The sequence below is a fragment of the Protomyctophum bolini genome, assembly GCF_963924005.1.
Source record: "Protomyctophum bolini genome assembly, chromosome: 13".
NCBI classification, from domain to species: domain Eukaryota; kingdom Metazoa; phylum Chordata; class Actinopteri; order Myctophiformes; family Myctophidae; genus Protomyctophum; species Protomyctophum bolini.
Genome location: NC_137874.1, coordinates 43,477,717 through 43,492,716, shown reverse-complemented (window position 1 = coordinate 43,492,716; position 15,000 = coordinate 43,477,717). Strand labels below are relative to the sequence as shown.

Here is a 15,000-nt window from a genome sequence, read left to right as displayed (position 1 = left end):
AACTAATACTGTAATTGCGAATGCAATGAGCACTTACTATGAGACCTAGCAGATCACGTCTGTCTGTCTGTCTGTCTGTCTGTGTGTGTGTGTGTGTGTGTGTGTGTGTCTGTCTGTCCCGCTTACTGTATATGTGGACCTGGCCCTTTTGTGCCCATATATGGAGCTGAGTGATTTGTGAGTCATGGTGACATGAGTGTGATGGCGTGGTCCTGCTTTGGGGACTCCTTATATGGTTATGGCTGAGTCATGGTGACATGAGTGTGATGGCGTCTTTTGTGACCATATATGGAGCTGGCGTGGTCCAAGCACTAACTATGACACCCTGCAGATCATGTCTGTAATTTATTCTAATTGTTATTGCAATTTACGATCTGCGTTCGCCTTCCGCGTTCGCGCGTCTTACTCGTAATAATAAAAATCACACCCCTGTGAAGTGAGCAGTGCAATGTTGTGAAGTGAGCAGTGCAACATTGCACTGCTCACTTCACTGGGGTGTGATTTCTATTATTATTACAGTATTAGTATTTTTCTTATGAAAGCAGAGAGTATTCTGTTTCATACGGTATATAGTATGTACATGTCGCTATAGGCCTTATTTTGTGAATATTTAGTTGTTAGGTCCATGCTCTCTAAAATTATCTTTTTCAGAGAACTTTAGAGATGGCATGGGCCTGAATAACTATTATTCACAAAATAAGGCCTATAGCGACATGTACATACTATATACCGTATGAAACAGTCGACTCTCTGCTTTCATAAGAAAAATACTAATACTGTAATAATAATAAAAATCACACCCCTGTGAAGTGAGCAGTGCAATTGCACTGCTCACTTCACAGGGGTGTGATTTTTCTGGGTGGTATTTTTCTTATGAAAGCAGAGAGTCTACTGTTTCATACGGTATATAGTATGTACATGTCGCTATAGGCCTTATTTTGTGAATAATAGTTCTTCGGGTCCATGCCTTCTCTAAAGTTCTCTGGTGGGCGCAAGCTGCATTCAATAGCCAATTAGTGACAAACTGTATATGTGTACAATGTGTACTGTTTTCCTCCTAAAAGTAGACATTCAGGGCTTTCATTCGGTATATGGTTTGTATAGGATATTATTTGTGCTCAATTTTATATCGGTCTTTTGAACTAAAAAAACTGAACTGAAATGTCTGTCAACTTCAGGCCTCCATATCTCTGTTGTTTTTTTTCACAAGCAGCGTGCAGGCAAAAGCAGGTGTTAGAAAAAGGTCAATATCTCCAGAATGGAAGATGGTAGAATCATAATTTTTTTTTTAAATTGAAGTGGACAAGTTGGGCTTTCTTTTTATTTATGCGATTGTGATTCTCGCTATAAGAGGCCCCTCGCTGTGGGCCCCCCAAAAAGTTCAAAAAGCCCATGTTAAGCCTTCAGCACCAGTAAGCCTTGGTCCGCTAGAACCTGTAGCAGTCTATGTGTTAAAAACTTAACTTAAAAATAACTTAACTTAAAAAAATAATAACTTAACCCTCTAGCACCCAGAGTTGCTTTTTAGCTACAATTTTATTTTAATTAATTACTAAATTATTATTATTTTTTTCTGTTCTTTTTTCACCTAAATGTCATCAGTGATGTTCATTGCAATGCCAATTCAATGCCATTAGTCATGATATTTGCATATAAATACCCCCCACAAAGGCTGAAATTCACACAAATAAAAAATGTTTGGACTCTGTGCAATTTTGAACATTTTTTAACCTAAAACTTTTGACCTTTACCCTAATAAAAGTAGGTAAAATAATTGTAATATATGTTTTTTTGTGATCATTAGAATGTCTAGAACATGTTTTATTCATTATTGTGAAAGATATCCCCCAAATGTAAATTATTAATTTATTATATTATTATATAATTATTATATAATTATCAAACTTAATTTTTTTATTTTTTTTAACATCTTTTTTAGTGTCAGTGCTAGTAGTACAAAATAGTAGTAAGGTTGAAATCTATTTTTTGCAAGTAGAAATTAATGCGGGTGTTAGAGGGTTAAAAATAAATCTTAAAAAAACGCAAATATGTACGAGCTGCGTTCGCTTCCCGCGTTTGCGCGTCTTACTGGTTTAAAGACGGTTACGCCGCGGACAAAGCCAACATCATGACAACGAACACAATGTTTTGGGGCCGATCAAATCATTTATAAGAAGAAAAACAAAACAAATAGTGTTGTTTTGTCTCCTGCCTTTAATTTATTCTTTCTAATGATTTGATCGGCCCCAAAACATTGTGTTCGTTGTCATGATTTGGTCACGATCCGAGTTGGCTTTGTCCGCGGCGTAACCGTCTTTAAATAAATACTTAACCCATTCTGACCGGGCACCCATTTTGGTGTCAGCATCATGTTATGCTTTAGCTATTGAAAAATAGCAGATCTACAAGCTCATAGCGCGCCACCGAGTGGCGCGCTACGAGCTTGTAGGTCTGCTATTTTTGAAAAATCGAAGAACGACTGACATTTTTTAGAATCTGATCTCGGGTCAGAATGGGTTCATCAGACCAGTGTGTGTCCAGTGGAAACCTCGTACGAATCTGATCTCAGGTCAGAATGGGTTAAAGAAAAGCCTATATGGGAGAAATGCATTGGGATTCATTTCCTGGGCCACTCGTCGTTCTGACAGGGGGCGGGACTGCGACGCTCTATTAGACAGAAATGTACACAGCAACAGAGGATACAGTCAGACACCTGGTCCAGAGGATACAGTCAGACACCTGGTCCAGAGGATACAGTCAGACACCTGGTCCAGAGGATACAGTCAGACACCTGGTCCAGAGGATACAGTCAGACACCTGGTCCAGAGGATACAGTCAGACACCTGGTCCAGAGGATACAGTCAGACACCTGGTCCAGAGGATACAGTCAGACACCTGGTCCAGAGGATACAGTCAGACACCTGGTCCAGAGGATACAGTCAGACACCTGGTCCAGAGGATACAGTCAGACACCTGGTCCAGAGGATACAGTCAGACACCTGGTCCAGAGGATACAGTCAGACACCTGGTCCAGAGGATACAGTCAGACACCTGGTCCAGAGGATACAGTCAGACACCTGGTCCAGAGGATACAGTCAGACACCTGGTCCAGAGGATACAGTCAGACACCTGGTCCAGAGGATACAGTCAGACACCTGGTCCAGAGGATACAGTCAGACACCTGGTCCAGAGGATACAGTCAGACACCTGGTCCAGAGGATACAGTCAGACACCTGGTCCAGAGGATACAGTCAGACACCTGGTCCAGAGGATACAGTCAGACACCTGGTCCAGAGGATACAGTCAGACACCTGGTCCAGAGGATACAGTCAGACACCTGGTCCAGAGGATACAGTCAGACACCTGGTCCAGAGGATACAGTCAGACACCTGGTCCAGAGGATACAGTCAGACACCTGGTCCAGAGGATACAGTCAGACACCTGGTCCAGAGGATACAGTCAGACACCTGGTCCAGAGGATACAGTCAGACACCTGGTCCAGAGGATACAGTCAGACACCTGGTCCAGAGGATACAGTCAGACACCTGGTCAACAGAGGATACAGTCAGACACCTGGTCCAGAGGATACAGTCAGACACCTGGTCCAGAGGATACAGTCAGACACCTGGTCCAGAGGATACAGTCAGACACCTGGTCCAGAGGATACAGTCAGACACCTGGTCCAGAGGATACAGTCAGACACCTGGTCCAGAGGATACAGTCAGACACCTGGTCCAGAGGATACAGTCAGACACCTGGTCCAGAGGATACAGTCAGACACCTGGTCTAACAGAGTCAACAGAGGATACAGTCAGACACCTGGTCTAACAGAGTCAACAGAGGATACAGTCAGACACCTGGTCCAGAGGATACAGTCAGACACCTGGTCCAGAGGATACAGTCAGACACCTGGTCCAGAGGATACAGTCAGACACCTGGTCCAGAGGATACAGTCAGACACCTGGTCCAGAGGATACAGTCAGACACCTGGTCCAGAGGATACAGTCAGACACCTGGTCCAGAGGATACAGTCAGACACCTGGTCCAGAGGATACAGTCAGACACCTGGTCCAGAGGATACAGTCAGACACCTGGTCCAGAGGATACAGTCAGACACCTGGTCCAGAGGATACAGTCAGACACCTGGTCCAGAGGATACAGTCAGACACCTGGTCCAGAGGATACAGTCAGACACCTGGTCAACAGAGGATACAGTCAGACACCTGGTCCAGAGGATACAGTCAGACACCTGGTCCAGAGGATACAGTCAGACACCTGGTCCAGAGGATACAGTCAGACACCTGGTCCAGAGGATACAGTCAGACACCTGGTCCAGAGGATACAGTCAGACACCTGGTCCAGAGGATACAGTCAGACACCTGGTCCAGAGGATACAGTCAGACACCTGGTCCAGAGGATACAGTCAGACACCTGGTCTAACAGAGTCAACAGAGGATACAGTCAGACACCTGGTCTAACAGAGTCAACAGAGGATACAGTCAGACACCTGGTCTAACAGAGTCAACAGAGGATACAGTCAGACACCTGGTCCAGAGGATACAGTCAGACACCTGGTCCAGAGGATACAGTCAGACACCTGGTCCAGAGGATACAGTCAGACACCTGGTCCAGAGGATACAGTCAGACACCTGGTCCAGAGGATACAGTCAGACACCTGGTCTAAAAAGGAATAGCACCAGACACCTGGTCTAAAAGGAACCACCGAAAAAGAAGAAAAAAGCTCCTTGCTGCGTTGTTTCCATTCAGGTCCTGGGTATCCAGTTCAATAACCCATTCTGAACGGGAAACCCATTTTGGTGTTATAGCATCATGCTATGCTTTAGCTTTTTAAAAACAGCAGATCTACAAGCTCGTAGGTCTGCTATTTTTTGAAAAATCGAAGGAACGACTGACATTTTTTTTAGAATCTGATCTCAGGTCAGAATGGGGTTATTAATCAGACCAGTGTGTGTGTGTCCAGTGGAAAACCTCGTATGAATGAATCTGATCTCAGGTCAGAATGGGGTTATTAATCAGACCCCAGTGTGTGTCCAGTGGAAAACCTCGTATGAATGAATCTGATCTCAGGTCAGAATGGGGGAGATGACGTATAGTTTCCTGTGCTTTTTGCAGATATTGACGAGTGTGCGGAGCCCGGGCTCCGCCTCAACCCGTGTAAGAACGCCCGCTGTGTGAACACGCCCGGATCCTTCAAGTGCTACTGCAAGCACGGCTTCGTGGCCGCCCGGAGGCCCAACATGTGTGTCCGCCCGCGGACCCGATAGCCCCCCCCTCAGCCCCCCCTCAGCCCCCCACCCCCTCAGCCCCCTCCCCCTATCCTCCCCGATTCACACATGGGACCAACATATAGCACCCCCTCAGTCTCTCCCCCCCCCATAACCCCCTGTCCCAGAATGCCTTTCACCCCAACATGTGTCCGTCCGATATGCCCCCGATAATGCCCCCCCCCCCGCACCCCCCCACCACATCTGTCCCAACATGCGCATTTCGTCTCCTTGTTAACACTTTTTAATTGCAGGCGTGTGTCTGTGTGTGTGTGTGTGTGTGTGTGTGTGTGCCTGTGTGCGTGCGTGCGTGCGTGCGTGCGTGCGTGCGTGCGTGCGTGCGTGCGTGCGTGCGTGCGTGCGTGTGTGCGTGCGTGTGTGTGCGTGTGCGTGTGTGTGTGTGTGTGTGCGTGTGCGTGCATGTGTGTGTATGTGCGTATGTAATGGCATTCCTGAAACGTGGCGTCTTGGTGGAAGCCGTATCATTCAAAATGGCCGCCCGTTTGCGATGATGTACAAAATGTCATATTTTCGTTCCCTATAACACGTTTTAGGCCTAAAGTTTGGGAAATAAAATCAACACGGACAAAGTCATAGGTTTGGTTTTTGTTACGTTGTTTTTTTCTTTGTAATAATTTTCTTTGAATATGCGTTTTGTGAAGTTGCTGAGTCAGGTCTGGATATCAGTCAGGATATATATATATATATATATATATATATATATATATATATATATATAGATATATCAGTCAGGATATCGCTTTCTTCAGTCCATCATTTTTTATGTTTCTTTCATTTCAAAGAGAAAGCGAGTGTCGAGGCGCATGCCTTGCTCTGACGTGCAACAGTGGCCGGTTAAGACACATGTGTGGTTAGGGTGGTCGGACTAATGCCTGTCGGACCAGACACATGTGTGGTTAGGGTGGTCGGACTAATGCCTGTCGGACCAGACACATGTGTGGTTAGGGTGGTCGGACTAATGCCTGTCAGACCAGACACATGCGTGGTTAGGGTGGTCGGACTAATGCCTGTCAGACCAGACACATGCGTGGTTAGGGTGGTCGGACTAATGCCTGTCGGACCAGACACATGCGTGGTTAGGGTGGTCGGACTAATGCCTGTCGGACCAGACACATGCGTGGTTAGGGTGGTCGGACTAATGCCTGTCGGACCAGACACATGCGTGGTTAGGGTGGTCGGACTAATGCCTGTCGGACCAGACACATGTTGCACCCGTGAGTGTTTGAGGGCGAGTTATTCCCGGCTGCTAGCGGCACAACGTGAATGAATTATCTTTGGCCCGCGGGATGATATTTAATTAGTATTAGAACTGGGCCCTCTGGTATATTGCACGGACCACCATAATACTACAAGTCCCACAATGCACTGCGAGTGCATTGTCACGTATCGAGGGCCCGCAAGCGCGAGCATGCGTCTTCTCTTCACTATTGATCAGCAGTGAAAGTATATCACTTGTGGTCAACTTTCAGCTATACCCCTCTCCCCAAAAATGTCCCGTGTGTTGAAACACAGTCCGGCCCTCGACTTGTACCAATTTCTTTATTTTGGCCCCACTGTGTGTTTGAGTTTGACATCCCTGCTTTAGAGGGAATACCACTCCATTTAATACTTCAACTGTGTGTGTTAAAGGTATATTCAGTGATTTCACTCAAAAAACCTTAGGTTTCGTTTTTGGCTGTGGGACCTAAGCCTTCGTCCAATCAGGATAGAGAGTCAAAAAAACGAAACCTAAGGTTTTTTGACCCCCAGGAGTTAACTGGGGACAGGGAGGAACTCCTTATATGGTCAGCACACTCTATAGTAGAGAGGATTATCACAACAAAACAAAAAAATAAGTGATATTTGAATTAAGTGAAATCACTGAATATACCTTTAATACTTCAACTGTGTGTGTGTTAAGCTTTCTGTACAGAACAGAACATGAACCACAACCAACGCCGAAACGCCAGAGATCAAACACACAAATAAATAACATCTATAGTCCAGCCTGGAGTTTGTTCATGTCTGCCTGTGACTTTTGTTTTATGTATCCAAAGGAATTTTAATATAATATATTATTGGTGTTTATGAAAAGTAAAAACAATGAATGTTCCCTAAAGTATCAAGCATTTACAGAAATGGATCCCTGGTTGTCTAAATTGCAGTGGAGGAAGAAGTTATTGGATTTAAAATATAATGTGTACCAGAATGTAAAATGTATCTGTTGCAAGTAAACGTCCTGCCTTCACAATTCTACTCGAGTAAAAAATACAAAAGTGTTGGCATCACAAATATACTTAAACGATCACCTAACTGTATAAAAGTAGAATGGCCCCATATGAAAACAGTTACCTCACACTGCCACTTGGCACCGCCAAAGGACACGAAGTGTGAGAACTCTCTCCTGTGCAGATTTGAAATATTTTTTAGGGGTTTTAGGAGCAGTATATTTATTTACGTACTATCCCGTGCGCGCGCGTCTCTCCAAGGAGCAAATGTTTTGTGTCAAACTGTTAACCCATTTAGGCCTGACGTCGAAATAAATTAAGTTTAGCTTAACCCATTCTGAACGGGAACCCATTTTGGTGTTAGCATCATGTTACGCTTTAGCTATTGAAAAATAGCAGACCTACAAGCTCGCAGCGCGCCACCGAGTGGCGCGCTACGAGCTTGTAGATCTGCTATTTTTGAAAAATCGAAGAACGACTGACATTTTTAGAATCTGATCTCAGGTCAGAATGGGTTAATCAGACCAGTGTGTGTCCAGTGGAAACCTGTATGAATCTGATCTCAGGTCAGAATGGGTTAAAAAAAACAATCTTCGTCCCGACCCTTTGGTGTGCTTGGGGCTTTAGTTTAACGTCATTCTCTGTCTCGGCAATATCTTCCTATATGAACTAACTTCTTTTTTTTTTAAATAACATGTATTAGTATATAGTTTTAAATGTATTGTACAGTGTGTGTTCAGTGGAATATCATTCTGGTTAAAGCCATAATATCGTCTCTGTATTGTCTTTGATGTTTAGAGTTTTTATTGGGAACGTTTTGTTGAATTGTTATTTGGACATTTATTTGCACCTAACCTAATGTGGATTTTATTTTTAAATGCTCGTCAGAATTAGCATTAGAATGTTTTTACTACATGTTGTTGAAGAAGAAACGGAAATTATATGATTTGACTTTTTTGGTTTTTAGTTTTCTTTTTAAAATAATTTTATCCATGCATCTACCGAACCAAAGAAGCTCTTGAGAAAAGAATGATTTTAAATTAAAAAAGTGTCTCCACTCTGTGTGTGTGTGTGTGTGTGTGTGTGTGTGTGTGTGTGTGTGTGTGTGTGTGTGTGTGTGTGTGTGTGTGTGTGTGTGTGTGTGTGTGTGTGTGTGTGTGTGTGTGTGTGTGCGTGTGCGTGTGCGTGTGCGTGTGCGTGTAACGAGCTTTGATTTGTATTTATTTCTTGCCTTGTACCAGGATGAGAGAGGATGAGGGTTACCTCCAGAGAGACCGAGTCTGCTCACTAACCCTACCCGTCTATGAGCACTCATCCTGGGCATAGATTTGGGCGAAAAAATCTGATCTATATTGAAATCATGAATGCCATGAATCACGATTAACTATAACTACAGTTAATTCATGATGAAGTCATCATGAATTAATGATGATTTGTGATGAAATAATGCTTAACTAAATGTATTAGTTAAGCATTAGTTCATAATTATTTCATGAACCTTATCTGCAAGTGTTACCGGTTAATTCATACATGGGCAACTGGGGCCACATGCCAGCTATTAAGTTAGTTTCCCACCCCTGGGTTAATTTATTAACTTAAATAATTATCAATAATTGTCCGTAATAATGTAAATGTATTAGTTGGATTCACCGTTGCACTCCTATATGGATGTTCTCCTCTCCACAGGTCTGGAAGGTCACATACCGGTAGTACTCTTACTGTATAGAAACAATGGACAGTACCCGAGACCAACAGTAGGGGGCAGCAATACGCCAACTGGCGTATAGACACAAACTGGACAGGTGACGAACACAGGTACCCACAATGCAGTTGTTGTGAAAACAACATGGCGGTGTGTTGACTGAATGTTGACACTTTAACTAACAAAGAAAAGTAAAACGGGTCGTTTCAACAGTGTGGTCGTTAAGCAGCAGCAGGACGTTTGTTAGCAGCTCAACCACTGAAACGCAGCAGGTGAGATGAACTGATTCACGTTGTGTTTCATCCCTTTGTCTTGGCAAATTGTTTTGGCAAATTGTTTTGGCAAATTATTTTGGCAAATTGTTTTGGCAAATTGTTTTGGAAAATTGTTTTGGCAAATTGTTTTGGCAAATTAGGGTTTTGGCAAATTAGGGTTTTGGCAAATTATTTTGGCAAATTATTTTGGCAAATTAGGGTTTTGGCAAATTGTTTTGGCAAATTGTTTTGGCAAATTATTTTGGCAAATTGTTTTGGCAAATTGTTTTGGCAAATTAGAGTTTTGGCAAATTAGGGTTTTGGCAAATTGTTTTGGCAAATTATTTTGGCAAATTATTTAGGCAAATTAGGGTTTTGGCAAATTAGGGTTTTGGCAAATTGTTTTGGCAAATTAGGGTTTTGGCAAATTGTTTTGGCAAATTATTTTGGCAAATTGTTTTGGCAAATTGTTTTGGCAAATTAGGGTTTTGGCAAATTAGGGTTTTGGCAAATTAGGGTTTTGGCAAATTATTTTGGCAAATTATTTTGGCAAATTAGGGTTTTGGCAAATTGTTTTGGCAAATTATTTTGGCAAATTGTTTTGGCAAATTGTTTTGGCAAATTAGAGTTTTGGCAAATTAGGGTTTTGGCAAATTGTTTTGGCAAATTATTTTGGCAAATTATTTAGGCAAATTAGGGTTTTGGCAAATTAGGGTTTTGGCAAATTGTTTTGGCAAATTAGGGTTTTGGCAAATTGTTTTGGCAAATTATTTTGGCAAATTGTTTTGGCAAATTGTTTTGGCAAATTAGGGTTTTGGCAAATTAGGGTTTTGGCAAATTAGGGTTTTGGCAAATTAGGGTTTTGGCAAATTGTTTTGGCAAATTGTTTTGGCAAATTGTTTTGGCAAATTGTTTTGGAAAATTGTTTTGGCAAATTATTTAGGCAAATTGTTTTGGCAAATTGTTTTGGCAAATTGTTTTGGCAAATTAGGGTTTTGGAAAATTATTTTGGAAATTTATTTTGGCAAATTAGGGTTTTGGCAAATTGTTTTGGCAAATTGTTTTGGCAAATTGTTTTGGCAAATTAGGGTTTTGGCAAATTATTTTGGAAAATTATTTTGGCAAATTAGGGTTTTGGCAAATTAGGGTTTTGGCAAATTGTTTTGGCAAATTGTTTTGGCAAATTATTTTGGCAAATTGTTTTGGCAAATTGTTTTGGCAAATTGTTTTGGCAAATTAGAGTTTTGGCAAATTAGGGTTTTGGCAAATTAGGGTTTTGGCAAATTAGGGTTTTGGCAAATTGTTTTGGCAAATTGTTTTGGCAAATTAGGGTTTTGGCAAATTATTTTGGCAAATTATTTTGGCAAATTGTTTTGGCAAATTGTTTTGGCAAATTAGGGTTTTGGCAAATTAGGGTTTTGGCAAATTATTTTGGCAAATTAGGGTTTTGGCAAATTATTTGGCAAATTATTTTGGCAAATTATTTTGGCAAATTAGGGTTTTGGCAAATTAGGGTTTTGGCAAATTATTTTGGCAAATTAGGGTTTTGGCAAATTATTTTGGCAAATTAGGGTTTTGGCAAATTATTTTGGCAAAATTATTTGCCAAAATTATTTGCCAAAATAAAAAAGCGCTATAAAAATGCAATTCATTCATTCATTATTACAAGTGTAATTTTGTATTGAGTTGTGATTTTAAATGTACCCATTCTGCAAACTGTTAATATTATGTCAATGGATTTGCCAGCAGATGTCACTGTTTTCACTGTATTTGCCTGTTTTCATTGTATCTCAAAAGGCTTCCAAACCCCAAAGAAAACTTCAGACCACAGAAAATCCACTGAATGTTCAAAGTTCAGGTTTTTTTTGGGTCATGAAACCTAAAAGAAAAAAGAAAAACTAAAATAAATGAAAATGAATGTCATAAAACCTTTAAAAGGCCTTTAACCCATTCTGAACGGGAACCCGTTTTGGTGTTGGCATCATGTTATGCTTTAGCTATTGAAAAATAGCAGATCTACAAGCTCATAGCGCGCAACCGAGCGCGCCACCGAGTGGCCACCGAGTGGCGCGCTACGAGCTTGTAGGTCTGCTATTTTTTGAAAAATCGAAGAACGACTGACATTTTTAGAATCTGATCTCAGGTCAGAATGGGTTAATCAGACCAGTGTGTGTCCAGTGGAAACCTCGTATGAAACTGATCTCAGGTCAGAATGGGTTAAATAAATACTTTTTTAAAACGTCTATAGGGGGAAAAGAATGAAGGGGCCTTCTCTTCGGCGCCACAAGAGGGCACTCTTTACGTTTGTATACTTTTTAACCAGTGTTGTTTTTGGCAGCAAATTTCTATTTTAGTTTTAGTCGTTAGTCTCTTGAATAGTTTTCACTTAGTTTTAGTCACATTTTATTCACCTGGAATGTTCTAGTGTTCAGTCTAGTTTTAGTCAACTGAATGTCATGCGATTTTAGTCGACTAAATCTACAGTTGATTTATAGTCGACTAAAATGTGTTTTTCGACAGGCCTTGATGTTGTTGTAATGACATATTTTACACTTTGGTTGCATGCTGAAAATAGCAGATCTACAATCTCACAATGCCACGCGTTGTGAGATTGTATATCTGCTATTTTCAGCATGCAAACCCAGCATAAAACTGGATCTCTTCTCCACTAGTCCCTTTCCTGACATTTTAGTCTAGTTTTTATTTGTTGACGAAATTGTCAGTATATATTTAGTCTTAGTTTTAGTCATCGTAGATTCGTTTTTATTTAGTTTATTTATTTCAGTGAAAAAAGGTAGTCGATGAACATTTTTCGTCTATAGTCTTAGTCGACGAAAACAACACTGGTTTAACGGACTGGTTCTATACATTACGGTAGGATATTGAATAGTTCTATACATTACGGTAGGATATTGAATAGTTCTATACATTACGGTAGGATATTGAATAGTTCTATACATTACGGTAGGATATTGAATAGTTCTATACATTTCGGTAGGATATTGAATAGTTCTATACATTACGGTGGGATATTGAATAGTTCTATACATTTCGGTAGGATATTGAATAGTTCTATACATTACGGTAGGATATTGAATAGTTCTATACATTACGGTAGGATATTGAATAGTTCTATACATTACGGTAGGATATTGAATAGTTCTATACATTACGGTAGGATATTGAATAGTTCTATACATTACGGTAGGATATTGAATAGTTCTATACATTACGGTAGGATATTGAATAGTTCTATACATTACGGTAGGATATTGAATATTTCTATACATTACGGTAGGATATTGAATAGTTCTATACATTACGGTAGGATATTGAATAGTTCTATACATTACGGTAGGATATTGAATAGTTCTATACATTACGGTAGGATATCGGTGGTAGACGGTATTCCAACCAGTTCCTTTCCCCTCCATCAGGCGCCCCGGCTGGCCAGGGGGAGGCAGTATAGAGACCAGTTCCTTTCCCCTCCATCAGGCGCCCCGGCTGTCCAGGGGGAGGCAGTATAGAGACCAGGATTACTGCATGTTTTTGTGAGGGTACCTACCCTAGGGGACACAGGGAGAACATGCAAACTCCACACAGAAAGGCCCTTTCACCAACCCCACCTTCGGGTATATGGGCACTGATGACGCGGAGGAGGAGGAAACACGCCGCCAGCACCCACAGCGCCCCGAGCGGGAATCGAACCCAGGACCTTCTAGCTGTGAGGCGACAGCACTACCAACTGTGCCACCGTGCCCCTTACGGTAGGATATTGAATGGAATACGGACGTGTATATATTATTACAGGAAAACTACCGTTAAACTTTCCAACAAACGCCCAAATAAACGCCCAAATTGTACCATCACACCGTATGTATATTACCGTATATCAACTGTATTTTGCTGCTAAACTTGAGGTTTACGGGCAAAATCTAGTGCCCTTAATTTGCCCGTTAAGTATTTTACTCGTTGTAAAGGAGTACTTCTATGCGTTACCGTATGGGATATTGGTATACCTTTTACTTTAAAGTATATAAAACACGCGAGTATTTTTCCCACCTCGAAGCTACAGCATGCATTAAGATCACGCTGGACAAACACACTCGCCTCATCAGACAACGGACGAGGTGTGTGTGTGTGTGTGTGTGTGTGTGTGTGTGTGTGTGTGTGTGTGTGTGTGTGTGTGTGTGTGTGTGTGTGTGTGTGTGTGTGTGTGTGTGTGTGTGTGTGTGTGTGTGTGTGTGTGTGTGTGTGTGTGTGTGTGTGTGTGTGTGTGTGCGTGCGTGCACTGCATGGTCACTCAGTGGTCATCAAGGACACTTGGTTATCGTCTGATTCGCTGACCGTACACGGATCACTTTCCTTAAACACGCCGAGCTAACTAACCGTAAATAACGTGATTACCTCAAATCAGCCCCGAAACAAACAAACAGCAGCGTGGCTTATATTTATTTTTCCGCTGCAGCAGCATTTCTGCGTTTCACTGCTGTGACGCAACTATAGATCAGCGGTTCCAAAAGAAAAGGGCTCCCTGCCTTGAGGGAGATCCAGGGGGTCCCCCAAAAGATATAGCTTGGAACCGAAATGGACCCTTATGGGTCTGTGACTCTGAGAGTGTACACAAATGGAACCAAAATGGACCCTTATGGGTCTGTGACTCTGAGAGTGTACACAAATGGAACCAAAATGGACCCTTATGGGTCTGTGACTCTGAGAGTGTACACAAATGGAACCAAAATGGACCCTTATGGGTCTGTGACTCTGAGAGTGTACACAAATGGAACCAAAATGGACCCTTATGGGTCTGTGACTCTGAGAGTGTACACAAATGGAACCAAAATGGACCCTTATGGGTCTGTGACTCTGAGAGTGTACACAAATGGAACCAAAATGGACCCTTATACCGGTCCATTTGGTTCCATTTGTATATACACGCTCAGAGTTAAATTAACATTGGTTTTTACAATATAAATTGGGGGCCCCAGAGATAGAAGTTCCATTAAACGGGGGGTCCGTAGACGTAGACTACAGGTCTGCAGATAATAGACGGGTTGTGAATCACTGCTAGATAGCATTTCTGTAGACTTAGATATATCATTTGATACAGACTTACAGTATAGCATGTTATGTAGACAGCACTATAATTGCATTGTATGTAGTCATAGCATGTCATCATAGTACATACATTATGTATGGCATAGTATAGTTTATATGTATAGTTTATATGTATAGTTTCATTATATAGATATTCCACTGTTACTTTCTTAGCTCACGCATGTTTCATGATAAATGCTTTTTATGTGATGTATTCCCATGCTTTTTTTTGGTTCTTGCTTAATGTATAAGTCGCTCTGGATTAAGAGCGTCTGCTAAATGCCCTAAATTGTAAATTGTAAATTGCTAGAGCCGTAAAGACCTTCTCTTCGTCGGAGGTCCTTATATCTTTGAATGGGGGGTCCGCGGGTTAGGGTTAAGGGTCAATCTGGGGGTCCTTGACATGAAAAAGGTTTGGGAACCACTGCATGTCA

The 15,000-nt window shown here is 41.7% G+C and overlaps 2 protein-coding genes across 2 annotated transcripts in view; both read left to right on the top strand.

Annotated features, from left to right (window-relative positions):
• ltbp3 (latent transforming growth factor beta binding protein 3) overlaps positions 1–8,573 on the top strand; it is a 55,153-nt gene extending 46,580 nt beyond the window's left edge. Inside the window, 1 exon segment of the mRNA XM_080779375.1 lies at positions 5,134–8,573. Within this exon segment, the coding sequence (XP_080635501.1) occupies positions 5,134–5,285 (152 nt within the window). The 3' untranslated portion in view covers positions 5,286–8,573.
• A 4,519-nt stretch (positions 8,574–13,092) lies between these two features.
• ins (preproinsulin) overlaps positions 13,093–15,000 on the top strand; it is a 6,486-nt gene continuing 4,578 nt past the window's right edge. The window contains exon 1 of the mRNA XM_080779384.1: positions 13,093–13,236. The gene's annotated coding sequence lies outside the window, so the exon portion shown is untranslated. The remainder of the gene's footprint in view (positions 13,237–15,000) is intronic.